This window comes from Echeneis naucrates, chromosome 9 (genome assembly GCF_900963305.1).
Source record: "Echeneis naucrates chromosome 9, fEcheNa1.1, whole genome shotgun sequence".
Lineage (NCBI taxonomy): Eukaryota > Metazoa > Chordata > Actinopteri > Carangiformes > Echeneidae > Echeneis > Echeneis naucrates.
The window spans coordinates 118,048-144,053 of NC_042519.1; the positions used below are offsets into that span (position 1 = coordinate 118,048).

General features: G+C 41.1%; 1 protein-coding gene across 3 annotated transcripts in view; it reads left to right on the forward strand.

Moving 5' to 3' along the window:
- Nucleotides 1-13,405, forward strand: part of arid3c (AT rich interactive domain 3C (BRIGHT-like)) — a 62,969-nt gene extending 49,564 nt beyond the window's left edge. Inside the window, exons 6-9 of one of the 3 annotated variants that reach the window (XR_003841115.1) lie at nt 7,423-7,680; nt 8,562-8,651; nt 9,831-10,491; nt 11,758-13,405. Coding sequence is in view for 2 of the 3 variants with exons in the window: in XM_029511351.1 (XP_029367211.1) it covers nt 7,423-7,680; nt 8,562-8,651; nt 9,831-10,003 (521 nt within the window). In the remaining variant the exon portion in view is untranslated. Of the gene's footprint in view, nt 1-7,422; nt 7,681-8,561; nt 8,652-9,830 lie in introns of all 3 variants that reach the window. The other 2 variants (XM_029511351.1, XM_029511352.1) reach the window with 2 other exon arrangements.
- Nucleotides 13,406-26,006: the final 12,601 nt, after the last annotated feature.

Genomic DNA, 26,006 nt, shown 5'->3' on the forward strand with positions numbered 1-26,006 from the left:
TGCTATCTCAGGAGGATGCAGGAAAACTAGTCCATGCATTTGTTACCTCTGGGCTGTACTACTGTAATTCTTTACAATCTGAATGTCCCAACAAATCTTTGAAAAGCCCCATTTGTTTCAGAATGCTGCTACATAAGCAATAACAGGAACAAGAAAGAGCTGATATTTCTCCTTTACTAGCCTTTCTTCATTGGCTCCCAGTAAAATTCATAACAGAATTTAAACTCCTCTCCTAAAATGACAGAGCTCTATCATATCTCAAAGAGTTCCTAGTTCCTTACTGTCCAGTAGCATGGCTGCTGTGGTTGTGCTGGCTCCCTTTGGTCTAGTCAGGATACATGATCTCGCAGAGCATCAAGGAAAGCCATGGTGGTGTATGGACCAAAGGTGGCATGGCGATTCAGGACTCCTCAGTAGCTAATGGTGGCACACATGGTCACAGTCCCTCCTCGCTAGCCAGGGCCATTCACAATGGTCCCTTATGTCCCCCACTTCCCCTCCTTTTGGTAAGTTTAAAGCCTTCCTCATCAACAAGGACAAGTTCACAAGGACTGTCTCTGCCATCAATATCAAAGATTCTCCATCAAAGAGATATAAGAGTACAGTAAATGACTACTCTGAAACACATTTCTATAGTAGACAAAAGGGGGCCATCTTATAGCCTGTATAACATACTTTACATTGGGGTAGTGCATAACTGTAATTAAATACTTACAGTATGAAAAACCATACTTGCACATATTCCAAGTGCTAGTCTTTGATTATATCAAACTTCCTTTCGAAAAGAACAGCATAGGCCTGTTTCATCCTCTACCTTCTTTGTCAAAGAATGTTGTCACCACTCCATCAATATCTTGAAATATTCATTCATCTTCAACCGCTTATCCGTTTCTGGGTTGCTGGGTTTGCTGGAGCCAGTCCCAGCTCACACTGGGCAAGGACAGGGTACACCCGGGACAGGCCGCTAGTCCATCGCAGGGCCAACACACAGAGACAAAAATCCCTCACAGTTACACTCGGACCTACATAAAATTCCGTTAACCTAGACATGCATGTCTTTGATGGTGGGAGGAAACCAAAGTACCTGGAGGAAATCCATGCAGGCATGGGAAACTGAACCCATGACCTTCTTATTGTGGGGCAACAGTGCTAACCACTATGCCACTGAGCTGCCTTTGGAATGCTCAATGATTTGAATAACTCTATTTTATGTCTCACGTAAACAAACAATTTTGTTGGGTATGACCATATTAATGACGTCAAACATTTATGTACTGTAACAGTGCAGAGTACAGCATTCCAAAATTATACTAGAGAGCAGTATGCAAATTACCTATCTATTTTCCTCTCTGAAGGTCTAGATTATATAGGCTCTATGAATTGTCTGAGATTCGCCTGCACTCTTTGCCCACCTTCCCTCATTGACACGGACAAGGACATGAACCAATCCCATCAGAAAACAGTCTTGTTGTCTTGTCTTCCTGTCTTCCACATCCTCTCCTCAGTTCTCTTCTTCTACCTTCAGGTCTTCGTGGTGCCATTGTTCCAAAACAAGTGAACTGACGCATGCTTTTTTTATTTATCTATCCTGAGGTTCTGATTGATGTGAGAATAATTTTGATATTTTTGTGTTTCAGCCTGGGGAATTGTGTGTTCATTGGGTTCCAGCTGTGTTGACTTGAGTTCATGGTACTGAATGCCAGTACTTTCTAAATGAGCACATGGTGCAGCAAGTGCTATAAGGAGGGATTTGTGTGTAATTTTTCACAGAAAGTTGAATAAATCGGAGTCATGCATGTAACAAGGGAATAATGTTTATAGTTTTGGAAATGTGTGTGTGTTTTGCTAGATGTCATGGTTTGCGATGTTTTAATTAATAGCGATTGAGAAAAACTTTATATACTTTAAGCTTTATTACTTTGAAATTAAGTGGTTACAGGTCTGCTGGGGGCCATACTGAGCACCTCTCTTTCTCTCTCCCCCTTTGTGTGTATTTCAAACCATTACATATCGCTAACTTTGCTTCTTCCCGTAGTTTATGTTTATAACCCCTGTCCTCATCACACAAGTGGTGAATCAGATGCTTTTGCCTCTTTAAGGAGGTTTTTCCTGCCTTGTTGCCAAGTGCTTGCTCACGGTGGGATTAGTTGGGCCGACAAATAATTCTATAAAGAGTTAGGTATAGCCCTGCCTGGATGTGCCTTTAAGGCACTTGCTTAGCCTCATTTGTTATTATTTTTAGATTTGTTATTATTTTTAGATTTGACGTGAAGGTCATGCGCTTGACATGACCTTCACATGATAAAGCTTGAAAGAAATGTCTCATCTAATTTCTCCCTGTTTTACGGTGGGTCCATGTTTGTAAAAAAATGCTTGAATTCAAAGATAATACATAAAGCTGTGCATCTGTAGGCACTGAGAAACTAGATAAAGTTCATGAACCAATACATGTGTAACAACCAGGAGGACACTAATCACAAAATACAACTGATGTATGTTGTAGATAATAAGCAACCCAATGACATATAAAAACAAATTAAACAAATAATGTTCACTTCTAAAATCTGACTATGGCTCCAATAAATTTAGTAAATATTGCCCAAGTTTATTTTTAGCCATCCACTTTTGACCCAGGAATGACTTTGGCAAAACATAAAGAATATTAACACACCTGTATACAGTCATAGCCGAATACAGCGGGTAAAATAAGTATTTGGACACATCACCATATTTCTCAGTAAATATTTAGTGATACTGACATCTCTTCATCTTCATCTTCACCAGGTGACGGTAACAAGCAATGCAACCCACACATGCAAAGAAATCAAACCTTAGCTGTCCATAAATTAAGTTTTGTGTAATAAAGGGAATTACACAGGGAAAAAGTATTGAACACACGTATTTACATTTATTTTATACTTTATACCTATATTTTATACCTTTAGGTGTGATTTTGGCCCATTCTTCCACACAAACAGACTCTTTAAGGTTCTGTGGGCCTCTTCTATGAATTCTAATCTTTAGTTCTTTCCATAGATTTTAAATTGGATTCAAGTCAAGTGATTGGCTGGGCCATTCTGGCTGCTTTATTTTATTTCTCTGAAACCAAGTGAGAGTTTCCTTGGCTGTGTCGAGGAAGATGGCCACCCCCCCGAGCCTGGTTCTGCTTGAGGTTTCTGCCTCTTAAAGGAAGTTTTTCCTTGCCACTGTTGCCAAGTGCTTTCTCATTGGGGGATCTGTTGGGTCTCTTTAAATATATTTAGAAAGAGTTTGGTCTAGACCTGCTCTATATGTAAAGTGCCTTGATGTAACTTTGTTATGATTTGGCGCTATACAAATAAATCTGATTTGATTTGATTTGATTTGTGTGTTTGGGATCATTGTCTTGCTAAAATGTCCACCCTTGCTTCATTTTCATCATCCTGGTAGATGTCTCCATACATTTTTCCATTCATCCTTCCTTCAATTAAATGAAGTTTGTCAGTGCCATATGCTGAAAAACAGCCCCACACCATGATCTTCCCACATCCAAACTTCACTGTTGGTGGACTTCTCTATGGTGTTTTTGTTGATGTGCTGTGCCGTTTCACCTCCAAACATGGTGTGTATTATGGCATCCAAAGAGTTACATTTTGGTCTGATCTGACCAGACTATATTCTGTCAGTATTTCACAGGCGTGTCTAAATGTTGTGCAGCAAACTTTAAATGTGCTTCAACCTGTTTTTTCTTCAGCAATGGAGTCTTGCATCGTGAGCGTGTATATAGGCCATGGCTGTTGCGTGCATTACATATTGTTTTCTTTGAAAAAAATTTGTCTGCTAATTCGAGGTCTTTCTGAAGCTCTCCACAGGTGGTCCTTGGGTCTTGGACAACTCTTCAGATAATTCTTTTTACTCAGAAATCTTGCGAGGAGCCCCTGGTTCATGGCCAGTTTATGGTGAAATTATGTTGTTTATGGCCCCAACATTGCTCACTAGAACAGTCAGAAATTTAGAAGAAGAACAATAAGGTCTTGAGATAGTTCTTTGCTTTTACCCAACATAAGATGTTTCTTGTGTGACACCTTGGCAATGAGACACTTTTTTATAGGCCATCAGTTGGGATTGAACCACCTGATATTAATTTGCACTGACAAGACAAATACTTATCTTACCCGCTGTATATTGGAACCCTTATGCTTCTGTCAGATAATGCACCACTTCTCCTAGTAAAATCATTGTAATTACAAAAGCATGGGTATTCACATGTTTATTAGTGCCTGAACGCCCGAGAGTGCAAGAATCCTTATTGCATTCCTTCTAGGAGCCGAAGCACTGGACAGTGCTAGAGCTCTTTTGCATCACTTTGCATTATTGTTAGGGCATGGGCACTTGACAGTATGAGAACCCTATTGCATCCCTTGGTGTTATTATTATTATTATTATTATTATTATTATAAGGGCTTGAGTAAGAGCCTTGTTGCATCCCTTGCAGGTATTATTAGGGCCCAAGCACTTGACAGTGACAGTCTGTCATTAATATGGTGCTTCTGCATCTTCAACTGCCTTTTTGGGGACTCATGAAATTTGGACAGCATGAGAACCACGTGAAATATCATTATTTCATTGGTTGCAGAAATGCCTGTCAAAAAATGGCGCCTTGAAAATCAAGACATTTGAGCCCCTTGTTCAGGATTGACATACGCAGATGAAAATTGGTACCCACCATGAGCTACACAAAAATTTCTCAAGGATCCATACCCTCACTACAACAAGGGGTCAGCTATTTTGATGTGTAATGCACTAATCTAAAATCAAATTTTGCACCTTTTCACATTTCTGCACCTCAATTTCAATTAGAATTAAAAAAACTCAAAGTCTTGAGTGACCTTGAAGATGAAAAAATATCAAATTCTTTTTTTTTATTTTATTCCTATGGGGCGTGGCTGAGAAACTGCTAAAAATCTTGGGGAGGCAGTACTCTGCAGACCTATCTGACAGACAGATGGGAAAACAAACCAAACAACAACTTGTAGAGGGTTTGGCAAAGATCGACCAAAGCCAGCTGGCAAGGAAGTACAGGATGTGGTGCTACCAGCACACAATTTACCAATGTGTGATGTGGCCACTTCGATTTGAACATGCTGGAGCTTCCGTTGAAATCCATCAGGCTCAGGTACAAGCAGGAGAAGGCACATCTTGTTCTGGAGCTGAAGGACTCCACTGACCACCTACTAAGAAGCGTAAAAGTTCCCCTCAGGAGAGGCCACAAGTGAAATGCACGAGGCGAGGAACAGAATTGCCAGCCGGCAACACAGAGAGGTGAGGGGGTCAGTCCAGACTGGGCACACTGGCTTAGGCTGGGGTGCTCTACAACAGCTCCGGTTGTTGGTCAGTCCAAAGCCACCAAAAAGCAGCAAAAGACCATGGTGGTGGATAAATTCACCAGGGTAAAGCAGGATCCACGTTAAGGCTATATCCCAGGGCAGTCAAGGAGCCTGGGAGCTACTGTGTAGAGGTGCATCAGGTGGGTGGACATCTGGAGAACACCAAAAAGCAGACTCAGCTTCCTGATTAGGGCGGTGTATGATACTCTCCCATGCCCCCAGAATCTCACCCAGTGCCCCCTTCAGTGATAACAGAAAACTGCAGCCTTGAATCATCACAGCATGCACTAAACAGCCTTCGTCAATAGAAAGCTGGTCTTCCCAAGAGAGATCACGACAACCACTCTCCAGCCAGACATCGTAATCTGGTCTGCGATGGAGAGAAGAGAGTCATGATTGAATTTACCGTCCCCTGGGAAGAGGGCATCACAGGAAACACCTAAAGTCCCCTGATCTGGCAGTGGCATGTCAAGAATCTGCATGGAAAGCCAGGGTATTCCCTGTGGTGGTGGGAAGCAGGGGCTTTGTCAGCAAGACTGTTGTCCAGTTGCTCCGAGCTGGAAGAGGCAAGGAAGGCAAGCTACTTGCAGTGGCTTCGGAGGAAGGAGAACATTTAGGGTCAAGAACACTCTTAAAAGGCAGCTGCAGGGGGTGGCAGGGAGGCGTCCCCAATATGCTACTTCTCCCCATCAGGAGACTTACTGGTGCAGAGGGTTAAACATCAGTGAATGGTGGCTTCCGGCTGACGACCCTGCAGGTCGGGAGGGGGGGGGTTTGTGTGCATCAAATGTAGCACACCATTTTGGACCACTTTTCTTCAGCAATCTGCTCCATTCCTTTCAGATTTGAAAGGTACCTTCTTCCAACTGCAGTTTTGAGCTCCTACCACAGGTGTTCCATGGGATTCAGGTCTGGACCCATTGGTGACTATTTCAGGACTCTTTAAGTGCTTTGTCTGAATGCTATTTGAAGAATGCTTTCAGTCATTGTTCTGCTGAAAGACCTGTGATGGAGATGCAGATTCTGACACTAGGGCCCAAACTTTGATTGTCATTAGATTTCACAATGCTATTCACATACTCCAGGCATCCATTGTCAGAAGCAGCAAACAACTTGTAAACATCAGTGAGCTTTCACCACGGTGAGCAACATAGCATAGTGACCATAGTGATGCTAATGCTATGCTAATTGACACTGTGCCACCCTCACATGCTGTTGGGAGAATATTTAGTGTTAGTTCTTTTTTTTTTTCATTCTAGATTTATGTTCCAATTACACATACCGTATTTTTCACACTATAAGGCACATTTAAAATCCGTAAATTTTCGTAAATAAATCGTATTAACATTTGTCCTTGGTTGGATATGGGTTGCAACTAATTATGTAGTGGCAAGCAACCATCTTCCAACATTTGGTCAGTATTACCTTACTATAATTAGACGTCAAGCCAACATTCGGTTTTTAACGTAAACCCAATTTTCAAATCCAGATCATAAATGCAATTATAATCAAATGTTTTACAACGTTGTTCCAACATCACACTAACTTCAGGTGTTTGCTATCGCTGGCAACAATAAACCAATCAGAGAACAGTACACAGTACGCTTACCTCTGCCACTTTTTGTAATTCTTTTTGTAATACATACTGTGCTTTGCTTTATATACGTTTTATCATGCACCTTATAACCCGGTGCACTTTATGTATGAAAATAGACCCGTTCATTGAGATTGCCCCTAATGATGCGTTGTGCCTTATGGTCCACAAAATACGGCAATCTAAAACGAGTTACATGTCAGAAGTGCTGCTCATGATAAATGGGCCGCATGAAAACAGAAGCTTCATACAGAGAGCAGCTCTGTATCACTGTTCGGTAAAGTACTGTTTAGTGTGAGATCTTAAGGTGATCTTAAGATCAGTGGATAAGAAATATTGACGGGAACTCCCTTGTGAACAATGTGTCTTTTGTTAAACTGTGTTTTCAGACAGGATCTTTATGAGCTATAAATGTGTGTTTAGACCCAGCTTTCTATTGTGTAATTGGCTTCCTCTCTCCAGAAGAGCCCATGATGTCCAGTTGCCTGCCTAGCCAGGTGGCCCTCTCCATGTTACCCAGTGGCCATCATGCAGCAGCTGTGGCTGCCCAGGCAGCAGCTTTGGAGCAGCTCAAAGAGAAGCTGGAGAGTGGAGAACCTCCAGAGAAGAAGATGATGATAGTGGCAGAGGAACAGCAGTGGATCATGCAGCATGCTCTGCAGCAGAACCTGTTAGCCATGGCCACCCAGCTGCCCCTCAACATCAAGCTCAACAACAGAGGTCAGAAACACACTCTCTCTGAGGCTTTACAGTATTCCAGCTTTCACAATTTTAGAAATGGACTAAAAAATATATACATATAAGCCTAAAGTTATTTCATAGAAGAAAAACTTCTCATGTGTTTCTTAAATCAGTGACTGATGTCTGACATACATACCCACACATGTGGGTCCTCATCTTTTCTTTCAGAAATTAGTTACTGCGGTTCCTTGCATCTAAAGCAGCTAATGGCTCCTCTCGATGCCTGAACCACTAATGTGCACATAGTTCATCATGTCTCGTGAATAGTACCTGTGGCCCACAGGCAACAGCCAGCTTAGACTGGCACTCCATAAGTCACATGTGACTTAATGATGGAGGCTTATGGAAGAGTGAGGGGCTTACCTGCTGAAGAGTGATATCATCCCCGTCTGCATCACTGCCTCACTCATATTAGTCATAATAGCAGCCTTTCCACTTGATATGTGCTGAAATCTTTTTCAGGTTAATTTGCACATTGGTTGTCTGGCTCTGTCATAAAAACACTCATTCATCACACCGTCATTTAAAGATTACATCCAAACACTGTTATTTGTTTATTTAGGTCTCCACCCAGATGCACCCAGTTGCATGAATGCTTGTTTACAGCCTGTGCTGGTCTCTGTTCTCAGGATATTTCTCCCACATTTATTCAGCCAAGTTCTCAAACTGTGCCCTGTGATAGGACTTATCCATAACTGACATGTACAAATGCTTTCAACATCTCTTGATCGTTTTTTGTGCTCAAAACTCTTTAAAAAAGCTCTCCTTATCCAGTCACTCTCTGAATTATCACCAATACTCCTTCTGTTCCCACTCTAAATGCTCATATTGAGTTTTTCTCTCTGCTCCTCTCTTGACAGATGATAGACAGGACACTGCATTGAACCTGTCTACCAACGGCATTAGCAGCATCAACATGTCAATAGAAATAAATGGAGTTGTCTACACAGGTAAATAGAAGGGGCCGTTTGCTGATGTAATTGCAGGCAGGAAATTCAATAAGTTATAGCAGCACCCTGGTGCTTAGTCCTCCACGCAATTTGATGTCTTTGCTATAAAATCCATCGTAATGAAGTGGCAGTCCGATAGAGTTAAAAAAGTTAAATATCTCAAAATTGGGCCCGTGGATTTGAGGTCGATGGGGCTTATTGTCTTATCTGCCTGCCTAGAGTGTGTTTGCGTGTGCATTTGTGTGTGTTTGAGTGCTGCAGTAATTACTACTGCTCTGCCTTAATATAGACTCTTGGTGTGAGGGTATAAGGCTGGTGGCTGTCACATCATATCTCTGAGTGTTGACTTGATCCAGCTTTTGTGTGATTGACGTAACATGAATCTGTGTCAGGAGAAGAATATTATCTTTACTGATGAGTCCCTTTGAATTACAGATATAATTTGGTAGGGATTTAGAATGTATAATTTTTTATATTATATTTATTAGGATAGAATGGAGAATAAGAGCTTTGCGTCAGCTGTCAAAAAGTCACCAGGGCGGTGCTTCTAAATCAAATTTTTAAGTTATGATTGATGAATTATGATTTATGAAACTTTCTGATCAGGCCAAGACACTTCCATTAATATAGTGCCAAAACATCTGGCATCATCATTTATCTCAGGACATTTTTCATGTAAGTTTTTCATTTTCATGTGCACTACATAACTGGATATCAACATAAAATAAAACCACAAACTATGTCAGTGTAGTTTCAATCTACTCTCTGATTGTGGCTGACTGTTTTCGAAGTGAAAACAGAGAGGGGACTCATCCAGAAGTTTATAACCAAAAAATAAACTCAAAATAAATAAACACAAAATCTTGTACCGCAATAATCTATCTGTGCAAAATTTTATTCTATATTATTCACCCAGGGGTTGTGAACAGGAGACATGACCTGTCTTATCTTGTTAAGGTCTGCACTTCTGCACTTCTGCACTTCAGCTGAATAATGCTCTGTATGAATGTGCAATTAAGCTATAAACTGATTCAGTGATCATCTTAATTCAGTTTCAGATCTGTATTTATTGGAGCCATGGAGGACAGCAGTCCGATGTTATTATTTGAAGAAAAAAAAAAAACACAAAAATATGGAGAAAATATCCATACTAACTCAAACTGGATCTTTGCTCTTCAGGTATCCTGTTTGCTCGGCAGTCAGCCATAGTAGGGACGACAGGACACCATTCAGGACACCAGAAACACATTCATTGTCACACTCAGGGAAAGACCAGTCCCCCACAGTTCCAGCCCACCTGCTCTTCATCCTCCACTTCCTCCTTTGATGGACAAAAAAACTCCTCCCCTTGAGTCAGTTGTCTGTCCTTGCCTCATCTTCTTACCATGGGGGAGAAGATCCATCCTTGCTTCAAAAGACACAGCAGCTGGACACATCAAACTCAAGCAGCTCCTTTAAGTGGTTGAGTTTCCCTACATCCACCAGTCAGAATTCTTATGGGTTAATTACAGATTGGGAAGCGGCAAACTTGATTAAATAAGCCCGCCCCTTCCACAATGCCCTGATTTTTTTTTTTTTCTAAGACATTTAACCTCAGTGTTTCCATTGTCTTTGACATCCTGTTATGTGTATATATGTTCAGTGTTTCCTCTCACCCTTTATGAAAATGATTTTTTGAAACTGTCACAGCTGATACCAAAGAAGATAACTCTCTAACATTCAGTTCTGAGCTTCAACACCAATCATGAGACCTGACAAGTAGTGCAACAATCAACAAGGCTGATACGACTGCTTCGCTTGGCATCAGATATTCAGCTACATCAGGTGTTCCACTGGACAGGTAAATGAACAGTGACAGTGCTTCGTGTGAAACATGAACTTATTCCTCTCCTCTTCTTTAACTGATATGTTCAGAAGATTTTTCAGGGCCAGATCTAATCGTAAAGGGACCTCAGGTTTTTTGGTCCCTTTCGGGGGTTACAAGCTTATTAGCATGACAATGGACAATTATCCATCCCCATGTTTATGTAGGGAACACACTGCCTGTGTTGTGTGTTTCTGATTTCTGATTTCATTTTGACATAGAATGTTACCATCTCCACTCAGAGCAGATCCTGGATGGCAGTATGTCCATTCTAAACTTCTAAAACCAAGATGTACAGCATCGTCCATGCAGCCAGTGTGTTCCAACATTACTGTGTGGCAGTGTCATCAAATACTGTTGTGTCAGGACACTATTCAACGAAAATATGAACTCAAATGTGTATTAAGACTGCATTTTATCCTGAGAAGGACAATCATAGTGTGTATTTACACAGTGGTGAACAGTACCAAAGGTCACAAAAAATTTAATCACTTAAAAGACGACCAGGGGTCCTTGAAAGTCATGGGGCCCTGGCTCCTGGCCAAATTCCAGAATGGAAGTTTGTATCACATAGTCCACAAGAATTAAAAAATATGAGAACAGGAGGAGAAGGTCAAGAGAAGGTGAAGAGAGAAAGACTTTTAAAAAAATTTTTTTATCTCATCAATCGTTAGCAGACTGCTCTCACTGTACATCCAGCTGCAGATGTTGTATTATAAGAAGTATATGAGGCATTTATTCATTAACTTGACACAATATCAAAGTTGATGGCTGTGGTAAACTTGTAACAGCACAGGTGTTAAGATTGCATCTTAAAATATGTATAAACTAAGAATTCTCATATTTCAGCGAACAAAGAATCTGTTCAAATTGCACAGTAACTAATCGCGTCTTAAGAGATTTTCAAAGACACACTTATTTCTCCAATGTACATAACAATATAGGTCACGAGGGCAGCACATCACTGTAGATAGCATAGATTTAGTTTTTCTACTTTTCATTTTGTTTAAATCATAGAATAAACTTTTTGTTAAGTGGACATAAAAAAAATAAAATAATAAATTGTTACCAAATACAACAAAGATGATGATGCCATGTGCATGTTAAAAATTGCCCTGCTGAGAAATTGTGACTGTGGAGATGAGCTTTCATTACTTGTTTGGGAAAATACTGTAATCAATTTTGTTGCTCTATTGACTGTGGTCGGAGACACTGACAGAAGCTCTGCTGAAACTATTTTAGGTGCACCTGCACCAAGAGGCTGAAACTGCAGACAATCTGAGATGTTCACAGTGAAAAAGAAGCACAAAGCTGGTGTGATGCAGGACAGAAGCACACTTGAGGGTAATCTGCAGCAGGAGACATACAAAGTTACCAACAGTGCTTTTATCTTGTAAACATAATCCAGATTTCAGTTTTATTTATGCATTTCTCCTTTAATTTCTCTTTATTCATGTGTTCATAAAGAAACACTTTATTGTGAGTAGAAAAAAAGTTTAAAGATATTCAAGATTTTACAAGAGCGTTTTGATTTTATTCATTTTGTTATATTTAGTTTTGCTATTTTTGCCTTCAGCTCCACCACTATGTTTGCAAACCTGTTTCCCTTGAATGACGATGCCTCACTTATTTATAGTCATAGTAATATATGAAAACAGGATATACCTCATATATTTAATTTTTTTTATTATTTATTTATTTTGGTACATCCACTTGAAATCAATGTGTTCCATAAACAGATCACTGGATTTACAATTGTTTTCTACAATTAAACCAAAGAAGTTAATATTTTATTGAGACACATCTACCTCATTTGTTAGAAACACTGCTAATTAGCATGTCCACAATCTTAAGTGTATTTGTGGTGTTTCATATCCATGTGTTTCTGTGGATACAAATGCTTTCATTCAAAAAAAAACTAGATGATACTAGAAATGGAATGATCCAATGTATGCTATTTATGTTAGGTGTTGTGCCGGCACAACAAAGAAGTCTACACAGAGGCACAGTTGGTTCCATTCTGAGTCCAGTCTGCATGAAAACCTGAACAGAGAGATGTGAAAGATGTGAAAGAGCCTCACTTTAAGTCTTTAAGACTCATACACATTTTGTGTGGTAGATGTGAGGCTTGAGGAAGATGGGGACAATTAATCTGGTTTAGCTCTGTAAAATAAAGTTGTGTTAAATAAAGTGGCTGTCTCCCTCACTGTGCAGCAGTTTTCATGCAGATTGTTTATAAGTCACTCCGACTAGTGCCATACTTTTGGGTGAGTACTGGTGACACTGTAAAGCCAATGATATATTGTTACTATGTATGTGATGATATGGTGATGTTGAAAACTTATTAACACAATCATGCAGCTGAGGACAATTTTCAGCCAGTCTGATGATCAGACTCCTTGACTGCCCATTGAGCTGCTGTAGGTGGTTTAATGTTTTTTAAATCTTGTGTTAACTTGAAATGTTCTTCAGATGATCCTTCTGCTAACTACAGCGTAATCACTTCCTCATACATATCATCTCAATTTTCACAAAGCTGGAGCAGACAGACCTGCTAATTTTGTTAATTTGGTCCTCAGACCTGAGTCTGTTCAAGTGGTTCTTAGATCTCAAACAACATACAGGTGCAGATGTTCAACAGAGCTGTGACGTGGGAGAAGTTTTAGGCATCCAGGAGCACTGTGAGGTTTGTGAGGTTTCATGAGCATAAAAAATATGTATAAGTGAGTAGAAACATTTAAAGATAAAGCTTTGAAAATAGATTGTGTTGCCAAGTAAATGTATAGCAAAAAAAGTAAGGTTTGTAAAATGAATTTGAAAATTAAATACATTTTAAACAGTTCTCTGGCTGTGTTGATCATTCCACTAAATATCTGTTTCGTTTAGGTTCTGACCCTGCAGTGATTATAGTGTGGACTGTGTCTGTTCCCTTAACCTACTGAGGCTGTAGAATGAGCTGTTGGGTTCACAGGTATGATTGCCTTCTTATTTTTCTCTACTGATACAATCTCTATCTTCAATCAAGTGCCATCAGAATGTATATCATGGTCCTGGATCAGGAACAGAAGTCACTCTTTGTAGTGACTCAGATTCTTCAATTTCTATTTCTAATTAAGGGAGAGAATGAGAGCAGGGGAAGGGGATATTCGAAACAGGTGTAGGCAAGAACATGATGCTGCATGAAGTTCATGGAGATTATGCTGTAGTATGGAATTCATGATTATAGGAACATGGGATGGCGATGAGTCATCACCTGCAGGATGAGGACAGGGAGAGAGAGGAGAGGAACTGGGAGATACAGAGACTTCGGGAAAACATGAAGCATGATATTGGGGGGGGAGGGGTGCTCAGTCCTTCCCCCAGCAGCCTAGGCCCATAGCAGCATAGCTAAAAAGTAGAGGACTTTAACTTTTTAACTATAAGCTATAACCTTCATACAGGAAGGTTTTAAGCCTGGTCTTGAAAATTGCTAGAGTCTGCCCCCTGGACTGATACTGGAAGTTGGTTCCATAGAAGAGGAGTCTGATAACTGAAAGATCTGCCTCTTGATTTACTCTTGGAGACTGTAAGAGACAAGGACAATAAGGAACTATGAGCTCTCTGAGATATGATGGAGCTTGGCCATTAAGAGCTTTATATGTTAACAGAAGGATTTCAAATTCTATTCTATATTTTACCGGCAGCCAATGAAGAGCAGCTAACACAGGAGAGATATGATCTCTTTTCCTAGTTCCTTTTAATATTAATATATAGTGAGATAGTAGTGATTTACAGTAGTCCAGCCTGGAAGTTACAAATGCATGGTATAGTTTTTCTGCATCATCTTGAGAGAGGATGTTTCTGATTTTCCAAATGTTTCTCTTGTGAAAGAAAGCTGCCCTACTGATTTGTTTTATGTGATCGACAAAGAACATGTCCTGGTCAAAAGCTACTCCAAGGTTCCTTACAGTGGAGCTGGAAGCCAAAGTAATGCTATCCAGACTGATTAGATGATTAGATAGTGTTTCTCTGATAGACAATAACTTGTACAATAACTTTAGTTTTGTCAGAATTAAAAAGGAAAAAAATTGGGTCATCCAGACTTTTATGTCTTCAAGACATGCAGTCTATCTGAGTTACTTCATTTGGCTTGATTGAGAAATACAGCGTCAGGGACGAGTGTCATCTGCATAACAGTGATGAGTTGATGCTGTGTTTCATGATAATGTTGCCTAAAGGAAGCAGATAAAGAGTGAAGAGGATTGGTCCAAGTACTGAACCCTGTGGGACTCCATAACTGACTACAGTGCATAGGGAGGCGCTATTGTTAACATGAACACGCTGATATCTATTTGATTAATAGGATTTGAACCATCTTAGTGCAGTTCTTTTAATGTCAATTTCATGTTCCAGTCTCTGCAGTAAAATATTATGATTTATGTTGTCGAACTCAGCACTGAGATCAAAGAGGAGAAGTATGGAGGCTGATCCATTGTCTGAAGCCATTAGAATATCGTTGGAGACTTTAACCAGTGCTGTTTCTGTGCTGTGATAGGCTCTAAATCCTGATTGAAACTGTTCAAGCAAACTGTTCCCATCCAGATGGTCATGTAATTGGTTTGCTACTGCTTTCTCAATGACTTTAGAAATGAATGGAAGGTTCGATATGGGTCTATAGTTGGCCAAAACATCTGGATTAAGATTTGGCTTTTTAAGCCTAGGTTTGATGACTGCGGTCTTAAGGTACATAACCCAAAGATAAGTCAAGTCAAATCAAATCAAATCAAATCAGATTTATTTGTATAGCGCCAAAACATAGCAAAGTTACATCAAGGCACTTTACATATAGAGCAGGACTAGACCAAACTCTTTATAAAATTATTAAAGAGAACCAACAGATCCCCCAATGAGCAAGCACTTGACAACAATGGCAAGGAAAAAGTTCCTTTAAGACGTAGAAACCTCGAGCAGAACCAGGCTTGGGGGGGTGGCCATCTGCCTCAACCAGTTGGGTTGAGAGTGGAAGAGAGCGAGAGATGGGGGGGGGTAGCGCAGGGTGAGAATGAGAGCAGGAGAGGGGGATATTGTTGGGGCTCCCAACTGCCAAACTGAGGGCCACATAAGAGCTGACATTGGTGGTCAAAGTGGTCTTCCAACATTCCAAATCAGCTGTTGCGTTCTTCCAAAATTTCAAGAAAAATTATCTCAGAGTCTTTTGAGGTTGCAGTTTTATTCAAAGTACAGCAAGTATTTTTTGAACAAACAGAGACCGAGAGAACACTCTGAACACACTAAGGAATGAATCTTTGTTCCCCTATATATATATATATATATATATATATATATAAATATATATATGCTCCTTTGAGCTTCATTTAGCTACCTATGCTACCTACGCTTCTCCCTCGTCTCCAAGCTTCCTGTCCTCATTCATATCTCTACCAATGGAAATTCCCCTTTTCTGACTTTGATGCCAACTCAGCATTTTGTCAAGACCTTACTTGAGGGCTGCCACACCAGTCACCCCCCTTCTTCTCCTCCCAGGGTCTTCGCAGTTTATCTGCCCCATAAATCCTCCTCTGCCACCAGCAGCCTCAGTGCTTCCCCTCGACTGTGAGCGTGTGTATGATTTCTCTGTTTTCTCAGATTTATCATAGTGCAACCCATTTATATTTGCTTTTTATGGGTAACATAGTAGTTTGTGCTCTTGTAGTAAGTGAAATGGTAATATTTGTGCTCTTCAGTGTCTATTAGAATATTAAATGCATTACATGTATTCTTTATCATTCAGCCTACTATATTATATACTACATGTGTTCTTCAATATACAGCATAGCATTGCTCACAGTTCATTCCCAAAATTTCCTTCAACAATATTCAAAGCAGGTGTAGGCAGGAACATGATGCTGCATGAAGTTCATGGAGATGATGCTGTAGCATGGAAGGTCAAATTAATCAGATATAAGATGGCTATAAGACGGCTCAATTAAGTAAAGAATTTCTTGAAAGACGCTAGTTGGCACTGGGTCTAATAGGTTGCTGGTTTAGATGATGAAACTGTAGAAGCTAGCTCAGAGATTCAAAGACAAGAATGACTCCAGATGAACAATAGGCGTTGCAGTTGATTCAGGAGTTGATGTATCCAGTAGAAGATTATTGTCTAATGTAGGTAAGAGCTGATGAATTATTTCTCTGATTGTTATAATTTTATCTGTAAAAAAGCCCATAAAATCATCACAGCTTAGAGCTAAGGGGATCACTGGTTCAATTGAGCTATGACTCTCTGTCAGCCTGGCTACAGTGCTGAAGAGAAACCTGGGGTTGTTCTTGTTTTCTTCTATTAGTGTTGAGTAATATGAACTTCTTAGCACTGCAGAGAGCGTTTTTTTGCTAGAATGCCAACATCTTTCTAATTTCCTGGACATCTGCTTTAAGCATGATTTTGGGAATTATACCAGGAAGCCAGCCTCCTCTGTTTAATTACTTTGTTTTTGATCATCAAGAGAGCATCATCAAGATTTGAACACAGTGTGGCCATAGTACTAATTACAAGGTCATCAACCTGTGTATGGGAGAAATCCTCATTTGAATTTAGATATGCCATTGCTGGAAATAACCATGAAATAATTAAATACATAGTCAAATAATTATATAAATTTCTACATCACATTAACTGGTGTTTTTGTTAATTAATGACACATTTAAGTAATTATTTATGTATTTCATTCTGTCCCTTTTGGTTCCCCACAGTTTAGGGCTATAGCAGCATAACTCTAACCCCCATTAAACTCCAACTACTAACTGTATGCTTTGTAGTAGAAGAAAGTTTTAAGCCTGATCTTGAAAGCTGCGACAGAGTCCACCCCCCTGGACTGATACTGGAGTTTGGTTCCTTAGAATAGAAGCCTGATAGCTGCCTCTTTACTCTTAGAGCTTTGAGGGACCACAAGTAAATCTACATCCAGACAGTAAAGTGACCATGTTTTGGTCATTTGGTGACTGTAAATTGTCTGTGGTCCTTTGTGTGTGTGCGAGTGCAAGTGGTTGTTCATCTCTGTATGTTGGCCCTGTGATGGGCTGGCAACCTGTACAGGGTGTACGCCACCCTCACCCAATGTGAGCTGGCATTAGCTCCAGCTCCCCCACTGTCACACCTCATTAAGTTTGTTTATGTTTCGTCTCATGATTTCCTCTTTTATTTTGAAATGTAACTCTTCTCTCGTTTCAGTTCACTTGCCCTTCCTCATGTGTCCCGGTCTTCCTTGATTACCAATTGTCTCCACTTGTTCCCCTGCCCCGTGTGTATAAATAGTCTGCGTCTCCCCTTGTCCTGTACCAGAGTGTCTCGTTCATTAGTGCACCCTAACCCTTTTCCTCAAACCCTTGTATTCTGCCACAGCTACATCTGTTCTAGTCTTTGGTTTGTTTGTCTCCTCATCTGAGTGAAGCGATTTTGAGTTTCATGTTTGTTCTCATCCCTCCATATTCGATTGGTTGTGAGTTTTTGCTTTTTCCTTTTAGTCCTCCTGTTTGGAGTGACTTTGAGTTCTTGTTTTATTTTGTTCAGTTTTGCCTCCGTGTTTTTGGAGTGATTTTGAGCTATACAATAAAGTTGGCATCTGATTTTTGGCAAGATGGCACACTTTGGCAAGATGGTAAAGAAGCCTGCCCTCCGACACATCCAAAGCGCCACCGGCACGCTCCACCACTGACCCCGCATGGGCTTGTAACTCATTGAGTAATTGGTTTCCTCTGCGCTGTGCGCATTTAAAAACAGGGTGAGGACCTGCGTCTGTATTTACAGAGGTGTATAGTAACCAAGTAGATGTACTTTGTTACACTACTTAAGTAGCTTTGTTGAAGATTTGTACTTGAGTTTTTTCTTTTAATTAAAATAAAAAAAAACTTTTACTTTTACTTTTACCACATTTAAAAGATAAAAAATATACTTTTACTTCGCTACTTTGACATTTTCCATGTTGTTACTCGTTACAAATTAAAATAATCAAAGAATTATCTGTAATGTGCGGGCCCAAGAGGATGAGAACATATGGTACTCTCGCGAATACTAAGGTAAAGGGTGGGATGCGCAGGGCAGCAGAGATCAGCAGCACTGTAAGGATGGCAGCCACAGAGCATGTCGACGACGAGAGAGACACAGAGGTACGGTACAGCTTCAGCTACAGCACCATGAGCCCTGTCACCCAGTCCATCAACATCCTCCAAGGAGAAGTGGAGGTCCAGATGGGATGGCTTCTATATCTGACTATTTCCCTGCTGAGCAGCAAACTGGAAAAAATAAAGGTTGCACTGAAGCACTGCAAGCCATTAAAGTGGGCATCCAGAGCCCTTTTGGTGAAATGTTAAGAGACCCTGAATTGGTAGCTGCAGCAATTCTTATCCCCAAATTCCCAAAGATGATTCTACACTGAAGATCGGTAAGACAACATGGAGAAAATAAAGGGAATGAAGAAAATATCCATTAAATTAGAAATTGAATGTACACTTACTACTTTTTCATGTTATTTGATTACTCATTTCATACATCAGCCTAATTTCAAATAGCAGTTGAGCCAATATCTAAGATGTCTAATTGTTAGAGTCAAGACTTTAAATTTGTGTTTCTCTCTTTATCTATTCCCCGAATTTGTGAAAGTGGCCGATCTGCAAGCTCACACTGCCTTGGTTGTAAATCTGTCTGTAGTCACCCTCCCTGTGTTTCAGGGTTGGACTACATCAGGGAACAGTTGGAGGATGCTTCCATTTCAGCAGATGCTGGATCTGGCTCATCTGATGAGGGGGACTTCTTCCACATCCTGAAAATTTCCCACGAAACACCAAGCACTTACTTAAGTACATTAAATGTGAGCTAGACTTTCACTCAAGTAATTTTCCTATAGGTGACTTTAACTTTTACCAGTCATTTTCACCTATGGTACTTTTACTTCGTTATTTTTTTCAAGTACTTTATACACCTCTGTGTATTTATAGGTTTACAATCATCAGATTGATAATCAGTTCGTGCTAACCCCCACAACGGAAAATATTTAGACTGAAGTGTGTGAACATGACCCTTTTCTTTATGCCTAGTTTGTTATGAAAAGCATGACAAACAGACAAACAGCATAAAGTATAATGATTGTGACTTGGCTTTGTTTTACACACTTAGGATATCATTGGCATTTCATTATGTGTTCACAGTATCGCAGGAAAATTTTTTATTTACACGTTAGGCAGATGCTTTATGCGCTGTCCTGTCCTTGTCCTGCGGAGTGGACAATGTGATGGAGAGACGGTGATAAATACAGAGTAGGGATTTTGATTTAGAGTCTAAGGAGATGTTTGCGAAACTACTCAGTCCAATGCAAAATAACACAGTTCAATTAAGTCATTCTAATGACATCGCTCTAACGCATGATATGGGTTGAGATGAAATGTGTGAAAGGCAATAATAAAAACATAATTGTTCTTCTCACTCTTCATTTCTTCAATCTGACTTCAACACTGCACCATCTGTGTTGCCAATTCCCCTTTTCCTCCGAAAAGGGTCAGAGGTTCCGTAGGGGTACACACATTTTCCCGTCAAGTCTGTTTTTTATAGATCACAACCTTTGTGTGGAAAGTGGCGTACGCAAGTTTTTGTGCGTATGCAACATTTATAAATGAGGCCCTGATCCGAGAATCACATCTGGTTTAGATGATAACAGTATAGAAAGTGAGTGATTTAAGGGTGAAAAACTTTCCAAATACAAGGTAGGCATTACAGTAGACTGCTGGGGTAAGCACCCTGTTTCTCCCAGTTCTAAGCATCCCCTGTATCCCCTGACCATGTTCTCCCTAAGTCTCTGTCTCCCCCAGCAGCATCATATGTTCCTGCCTACACCTGCTTTGAATATCCCCTACTCCTGCTCTCATTCTCTCCCTACTCTACCCAACTTTATAATAATAAAGAGTTTGGTTGCGACCTGCCCGATGTGTAAAGTGCCTTGATGTAACTTTGTTATGATTTGGCACTATATAAACAGTGGTGGAGGAAGTACCAAAGGTCAGTACTGAAGTAATATAAGTAGTATAGATAACCAGCAAAATATATACTTCAGTAAAAGTAGAAATACTGCATTAACAATCTTACTTAAGCAAAAGTAAATATGTACTTGAAGTATTAAAAGTAAAAATACCCGCACAATGGGTTGTCTCTTAATGTCCAGGCCTATATTTCCATAAAAAAAATAATATGGGGCTGTGTTACCCTATTTGGTAACATATAATCTGCAGAATTATAAATGTATCACGAAGGGAAAGCATAATTATGCCAACCTTTATAATAAAGAAAAGTTGTTGCTGGTAGGTATTACTAATGGCATCTGCAGAGGTATAAGAATTACTAGAAGTGACATCTGCATTCTATAATATCATAATTTAGAATAAACACAAGAAACTTGTGCGACAAAAAAGTGGACCAGACTCAGTGTCTAACTCCCTAACAACAAACTTTCCCCTGCCCTATGTGCCCTGAAGATAATCTCTAACTAGGCCAGTGAGCAGTGATAGCTAACATGTCTTTGGGGTCATCAGGTGGGAACCTCCTTTCACCTGTGTTCCATTTAGTTAGGCCCACGACACCTCCAGAAGGCTAGACAGTGATCACTGGCATCCCAGAGTCACCCCCTAATGCCAGCCATCACCACTCCTCACATCAAGAGAACAATCTCAAACAGCACTACCGTCAACTACTCTGACTTCTCACCAACTGCACTAGTGAAAGCGGGATGGGGATACAGACCCTGGTTCGGGTGGGGGACATGAAAGTATAGAGGGTGCAGGAGGTGGGGGACAAGCTACACAAGCAGATTCAGCAAACAAACTCACCTGAACAGTCCTATAAACAGAGAAAGAGCACAAGTCACATCAAACCAATACAGACCAACTCACCTGGACTAACTGCTTGGTCTCAAAGAGGCTCAAACAGGCCACACCCCACTTAAATACACTCCTCTTCCTGTATTTCTTTCTCTGCTTCTCCCAACAGTCTGTCTATCTTAAGAACTCCCCCTGCTGGGTCCCCAACTACTATTACTTCTTCTAATCCAAATCCGCCTCATCTGACATTTACTTCAATATTTTCCTTACACTCTGTCCCCTTACTCCTAACTCCCTCAACAAAGCAACAGCAGATCTTGCCACAAACCCTCTTCATCCTACTTCCACTGGACAAATCCTAACCTTCCATCCTCGCTGCTCAGTATCCTTACCTGCATACCTGAGCTTTTTCCTTTCATACGCTTTGATAACTAAATCCTCCCATGGCACAGTCAGCTCAATGAAATATACTTTCTTTCTACTCCTAGACCACAAAATTATATCAGGCCTTAGCTTTGTACAAGTTATTTCCTGGGGAACAACAAGCTTTCCTCTTAAATCCACCTGCATCTCCCAGTCACTAGCATCCTCTAAGCTGCCTTGCCTCCTTGTTATCTTACTAACTTTCCCTCCTTCCTGATCAAACTGAATTGCAACTCTCTTTGTCTTAGGCCCTCCTAAATTTGTGTGCCTCAGTATATCTTCAATGCCTGCAGCTAAGCTTTTTAAAACTTGGTTATGACACCACGTATACCGTCCTTGTGACAGACTAACCTTACAACCTGACAAGATGTGCTTTAGAGTTGCAGTTCCTGAACTAAACGAACATAGTTGGTATTCATTTACCCAGAGTTTTAGGTTCTGGGGAGTTGGCAATACATCATATGTTGCCCCTATAAGGAATCTAATACTACTTTCCTCCTTACTCCACAGCCCTTTCCAACTAAGCTTTTTCTTCTCTACACCTTCCCAGTTCAACCACTGTCCCTGCTTAGCCTGAGCCACTGCCCTTGCACTCCTCAACATTTCCTCATATCTGCGAACCTGGTCCACAACTAGCTTCCTCTTCTCTTTGGGACCTGCTCTACTCCACACCAGTTTGCCTGGGTCAAGCCCCAAGCCTCCCCGGCCTATTTGTACATTACCCATAATCTCTGTATGCCTAAGAGTTGCTTCTGCTTCCTGCACTGCCATTCTTGGATTCCATTTTCTCCCCTTGGCTGGGTTTGGAACCATCTTACTAACAACCACATCTTTACTCCCAGATAACAGGAGCTCTGTCCTAACCTTAGTACATTTAAACTCCTCCACTAAACTAGATACTGGGAGCTGAAATATGCCTTTCCTGTGCGCTGAGCCACCTGGAGCACCTGCGGAGGTATGTGAGGATCTCTGTTCTTCTTAGATTTCAGCTCAGCCTTCAACCACATCATCCCGGAGATCCTGTTCCAGAAACTGTCCCACCTGGGCATCATCAGCACCGGTTCACCCCAAGGATGTGTATTGAGCCCCCTCCTGTTCACTCGCTACACACATGACTGCTCCCCAATCCATCTCTCAAACACCATCATCAAGTTTGCAGATGACACCACCTTGGTTGGGCTCATCTCAGGGGGGATGAGTCTGACTACAGAGATGAGGTCAACCGACTGACAGCGTGGTGTTCAGCCAACAACCTGCCGCTGAACACTGCAAAAACAAACAAAATGATCCTGGATCCTGGAAGGGCAGGGCTGGCCCAGGCCCGCTGTACATCCCTGGAGACTGCATGGAACGGGTCAGCTCCATCAGATTCCTGGGAGCGCAGCTGTCTTACAACCACTCCTGGACTGCTAACACCACAGTGGTGATGAAGAAAGCCCAGCAGCAACTCCCCTTCCTGAGGGTGCTCAGGAAGAACAATCTAGAGGAGAAGCTGCTGGTGATGTTCTACAGAGCCACCATCGAGAGCATCCTGGCGTACTGTATCACAGCATGGTACGCAGGGTGCTCAGCAGCAGCCAGGAGAGCGCTGCAAAGGGGCATCAACACGGTCCAGAAGATCATTGGTTGCTCTCTGCCCAGCCTGAAGGACATTGTCAGTTGTTGCTACCTCAGCAGAGCTGCCAGCATCATTAAGGACACTTCCCACCCCAGCAACCACCTGTTTGAGCTACTACCCTTTCGATGGTATAGGTCTCACAGAATTCGGACAAACAGGCTCAGGGACAGTTCTTTCCCCAGAGCCATTACTGCACTTTTAACAGCTCGTGAAATACTCCTGTGCAATATCAGCCGATGACACATTCCACAGTTATGAATATAATTCTGACTTATATCTTTGTTTTTTTATATATATATTTTTTTTCCACATTTTATATTGTTCTTTCTACTTGGTTGTACATATTTGATTATTTATCTTGTACATATATTCTTTATTTCTCATGTCTACCTCATAAAAGCACCTTTGGAGTTGCACTCAAATCTCGTAATGTAAATTACAATGACAATGATTCTGAGCTATTCCAGCTGCTCCTTAACTCCAGTTGTGTTCCCCAGGCATGGAAAACAGCAACCATTGTTCCAGTGCCAAAAACTGCACACCCGAGGTCACTCAATGACTTCAAGCCCATCGCCTTGACACATTCACAAAGCAAATGCATGGCGCGCCTAGTGTGCAAGGAACTTGCATCGCAAACCGCAGAGTTCATGGGCCCTTGCAGGTTGCCAACTGTGGTATATCTAATGACCTAAATGCAGAACTAAGGATGTCCCACTGGTAAGAGCTCCATGAATCACCCACTATAATGATTTTATCTGTACTGAGGACTTACCACGATAGTTTCTATCAGAGTTCTCTTAATTTTCTGAGTAACTACGAATGCTAAGCAAAACACACAAAGACAGCAGCGGTGTAAAGACAAAACAGGTATTATAGGGCACAGTGTGTGTGTGTAAATGCGTGCGTTTGTTTCCGTGTGTTAAGATGGCCGGTCTTTATCAAGTGACGAGTCACGTGTATGTGTGTGTGTATAGCGTGTATTAGTAAGAGAGAGGGAAATCGAGAAGAAAGGAGACTATCTCTCGGCCCTGTGACCATGAGAGGAGGGCAACAGTTGCCTTGACTACAGAGAGTGAGCGTACGGACGATGGTCTGTAGCCCGCTGTCTGTTTGTAGACTGACAAAGCAAATAATTTTTCACTCAAGGTGGCGCAAACACAATAGTAATAATAATCCCGAATGGAATTACACATATTTACAGATTTATCTCCTCAGAGTACAGCAGAGGGCGGACCCGGCAGTCCGTTAAAACAAATCAAATCAAATCAGATTTATTTGTATCATTACATCAAATCATTACAGCAATGCACTTTACATATAGAGCAGGTCTAGACCAAACTCTTTATAAAATTATTTAAAGAGACCAGAACACGCAACAATAACTGAGCACTGAACTCGTGAAACATACAAATCTAACGTCCAGACAACCTCAAGTAAATCAGTTTGATCCAGCAGCGGGTCCTCTGCTGCGATGTGCTGACGGCCCTGGTTTCTCGGCAGCGATGAAACACAGGATGGCCGACTTAACCGGTAGACTACGGGGTGTAGAAGTTATCCGCATCTCCGTGAAGAAACTCTTTCTTCCTTCTGTAGGTAATGGCTGAAAGGTCAGTGGGTTGCAAACGTTGACTCTCACGGATCCGGGTCGGGTCTTGTCTCGTTCAGACAAGGTGAAACTCCAACAGGGGGAATAAGTACGCGTGTACAGGTCACTTTCATCAGTGATTTAGCTGATCGAGAAGGCAAATCTTCTCCTGAGCCAGCATACCAGAAAGAGGATGTAATTTCCCAGGCCATATTTAAGGATGGAGTGACATCACAGCCCCGTTATCTCGGCTCCCTGTGTTGCAGATGGGTTAGATGACTCTCCCATCCAGAGACTGGAGCCTGCCATCTTCCGATGCGTCCACTTCAGGTGTGAACTGCAAGGGATGTAGGGAAATGCAGTCTGTTGATGGATTCTTTTGTCTCCAGAGAACAAAGGGATGGAGGTGACCTCGTGGTCTGGCCCAACACAGTTGTGTTTAAATGAGTATGCTAAAATGGTAGGATATGATAAGAAGCATTTATTTTTCCAAAAGAGGTCAGTAGCAAAATCTGATTAATTGTGATAATACAATTTAGTGATGTAGAAATTGTATGTTGCCGTATGTTTGTTTGTAGTAAAGGACCCAATTATCATGACACCTCAGTGTGATGGAAGGCTATCACATGGAGGCATCATAAATCATGACATCACTCAGCTCTCATATGGAATACCAACATAAAATAGAGAGGAAAAGGCAAGAGATTCCACAGAAGTGGGACCCAGTCGGTTGAGGCAGATGGCCATTCCCCCAAACCTGGCCCAAGGTTTCTGTTTCTGAAAGGAAGTTTTTCCTTGCCCTGTTGCCAAGTGCTTGCGCATGGGGGGATTTGTTGGGTCTCTTTAAATAATTTTATAAAGAGTTTGGTCTGCTCCATATGTAAAGTGCCTTGATATAACTTTATTATTTGGAGCTATATAAATACATCTGATTTGATTTGATTTGAAGAGCACATAAAGTGTCACAAATGTTCTCCAGAAGGACTAACATATTTGGCATGTCATCATGAATACCGCTCATAATGA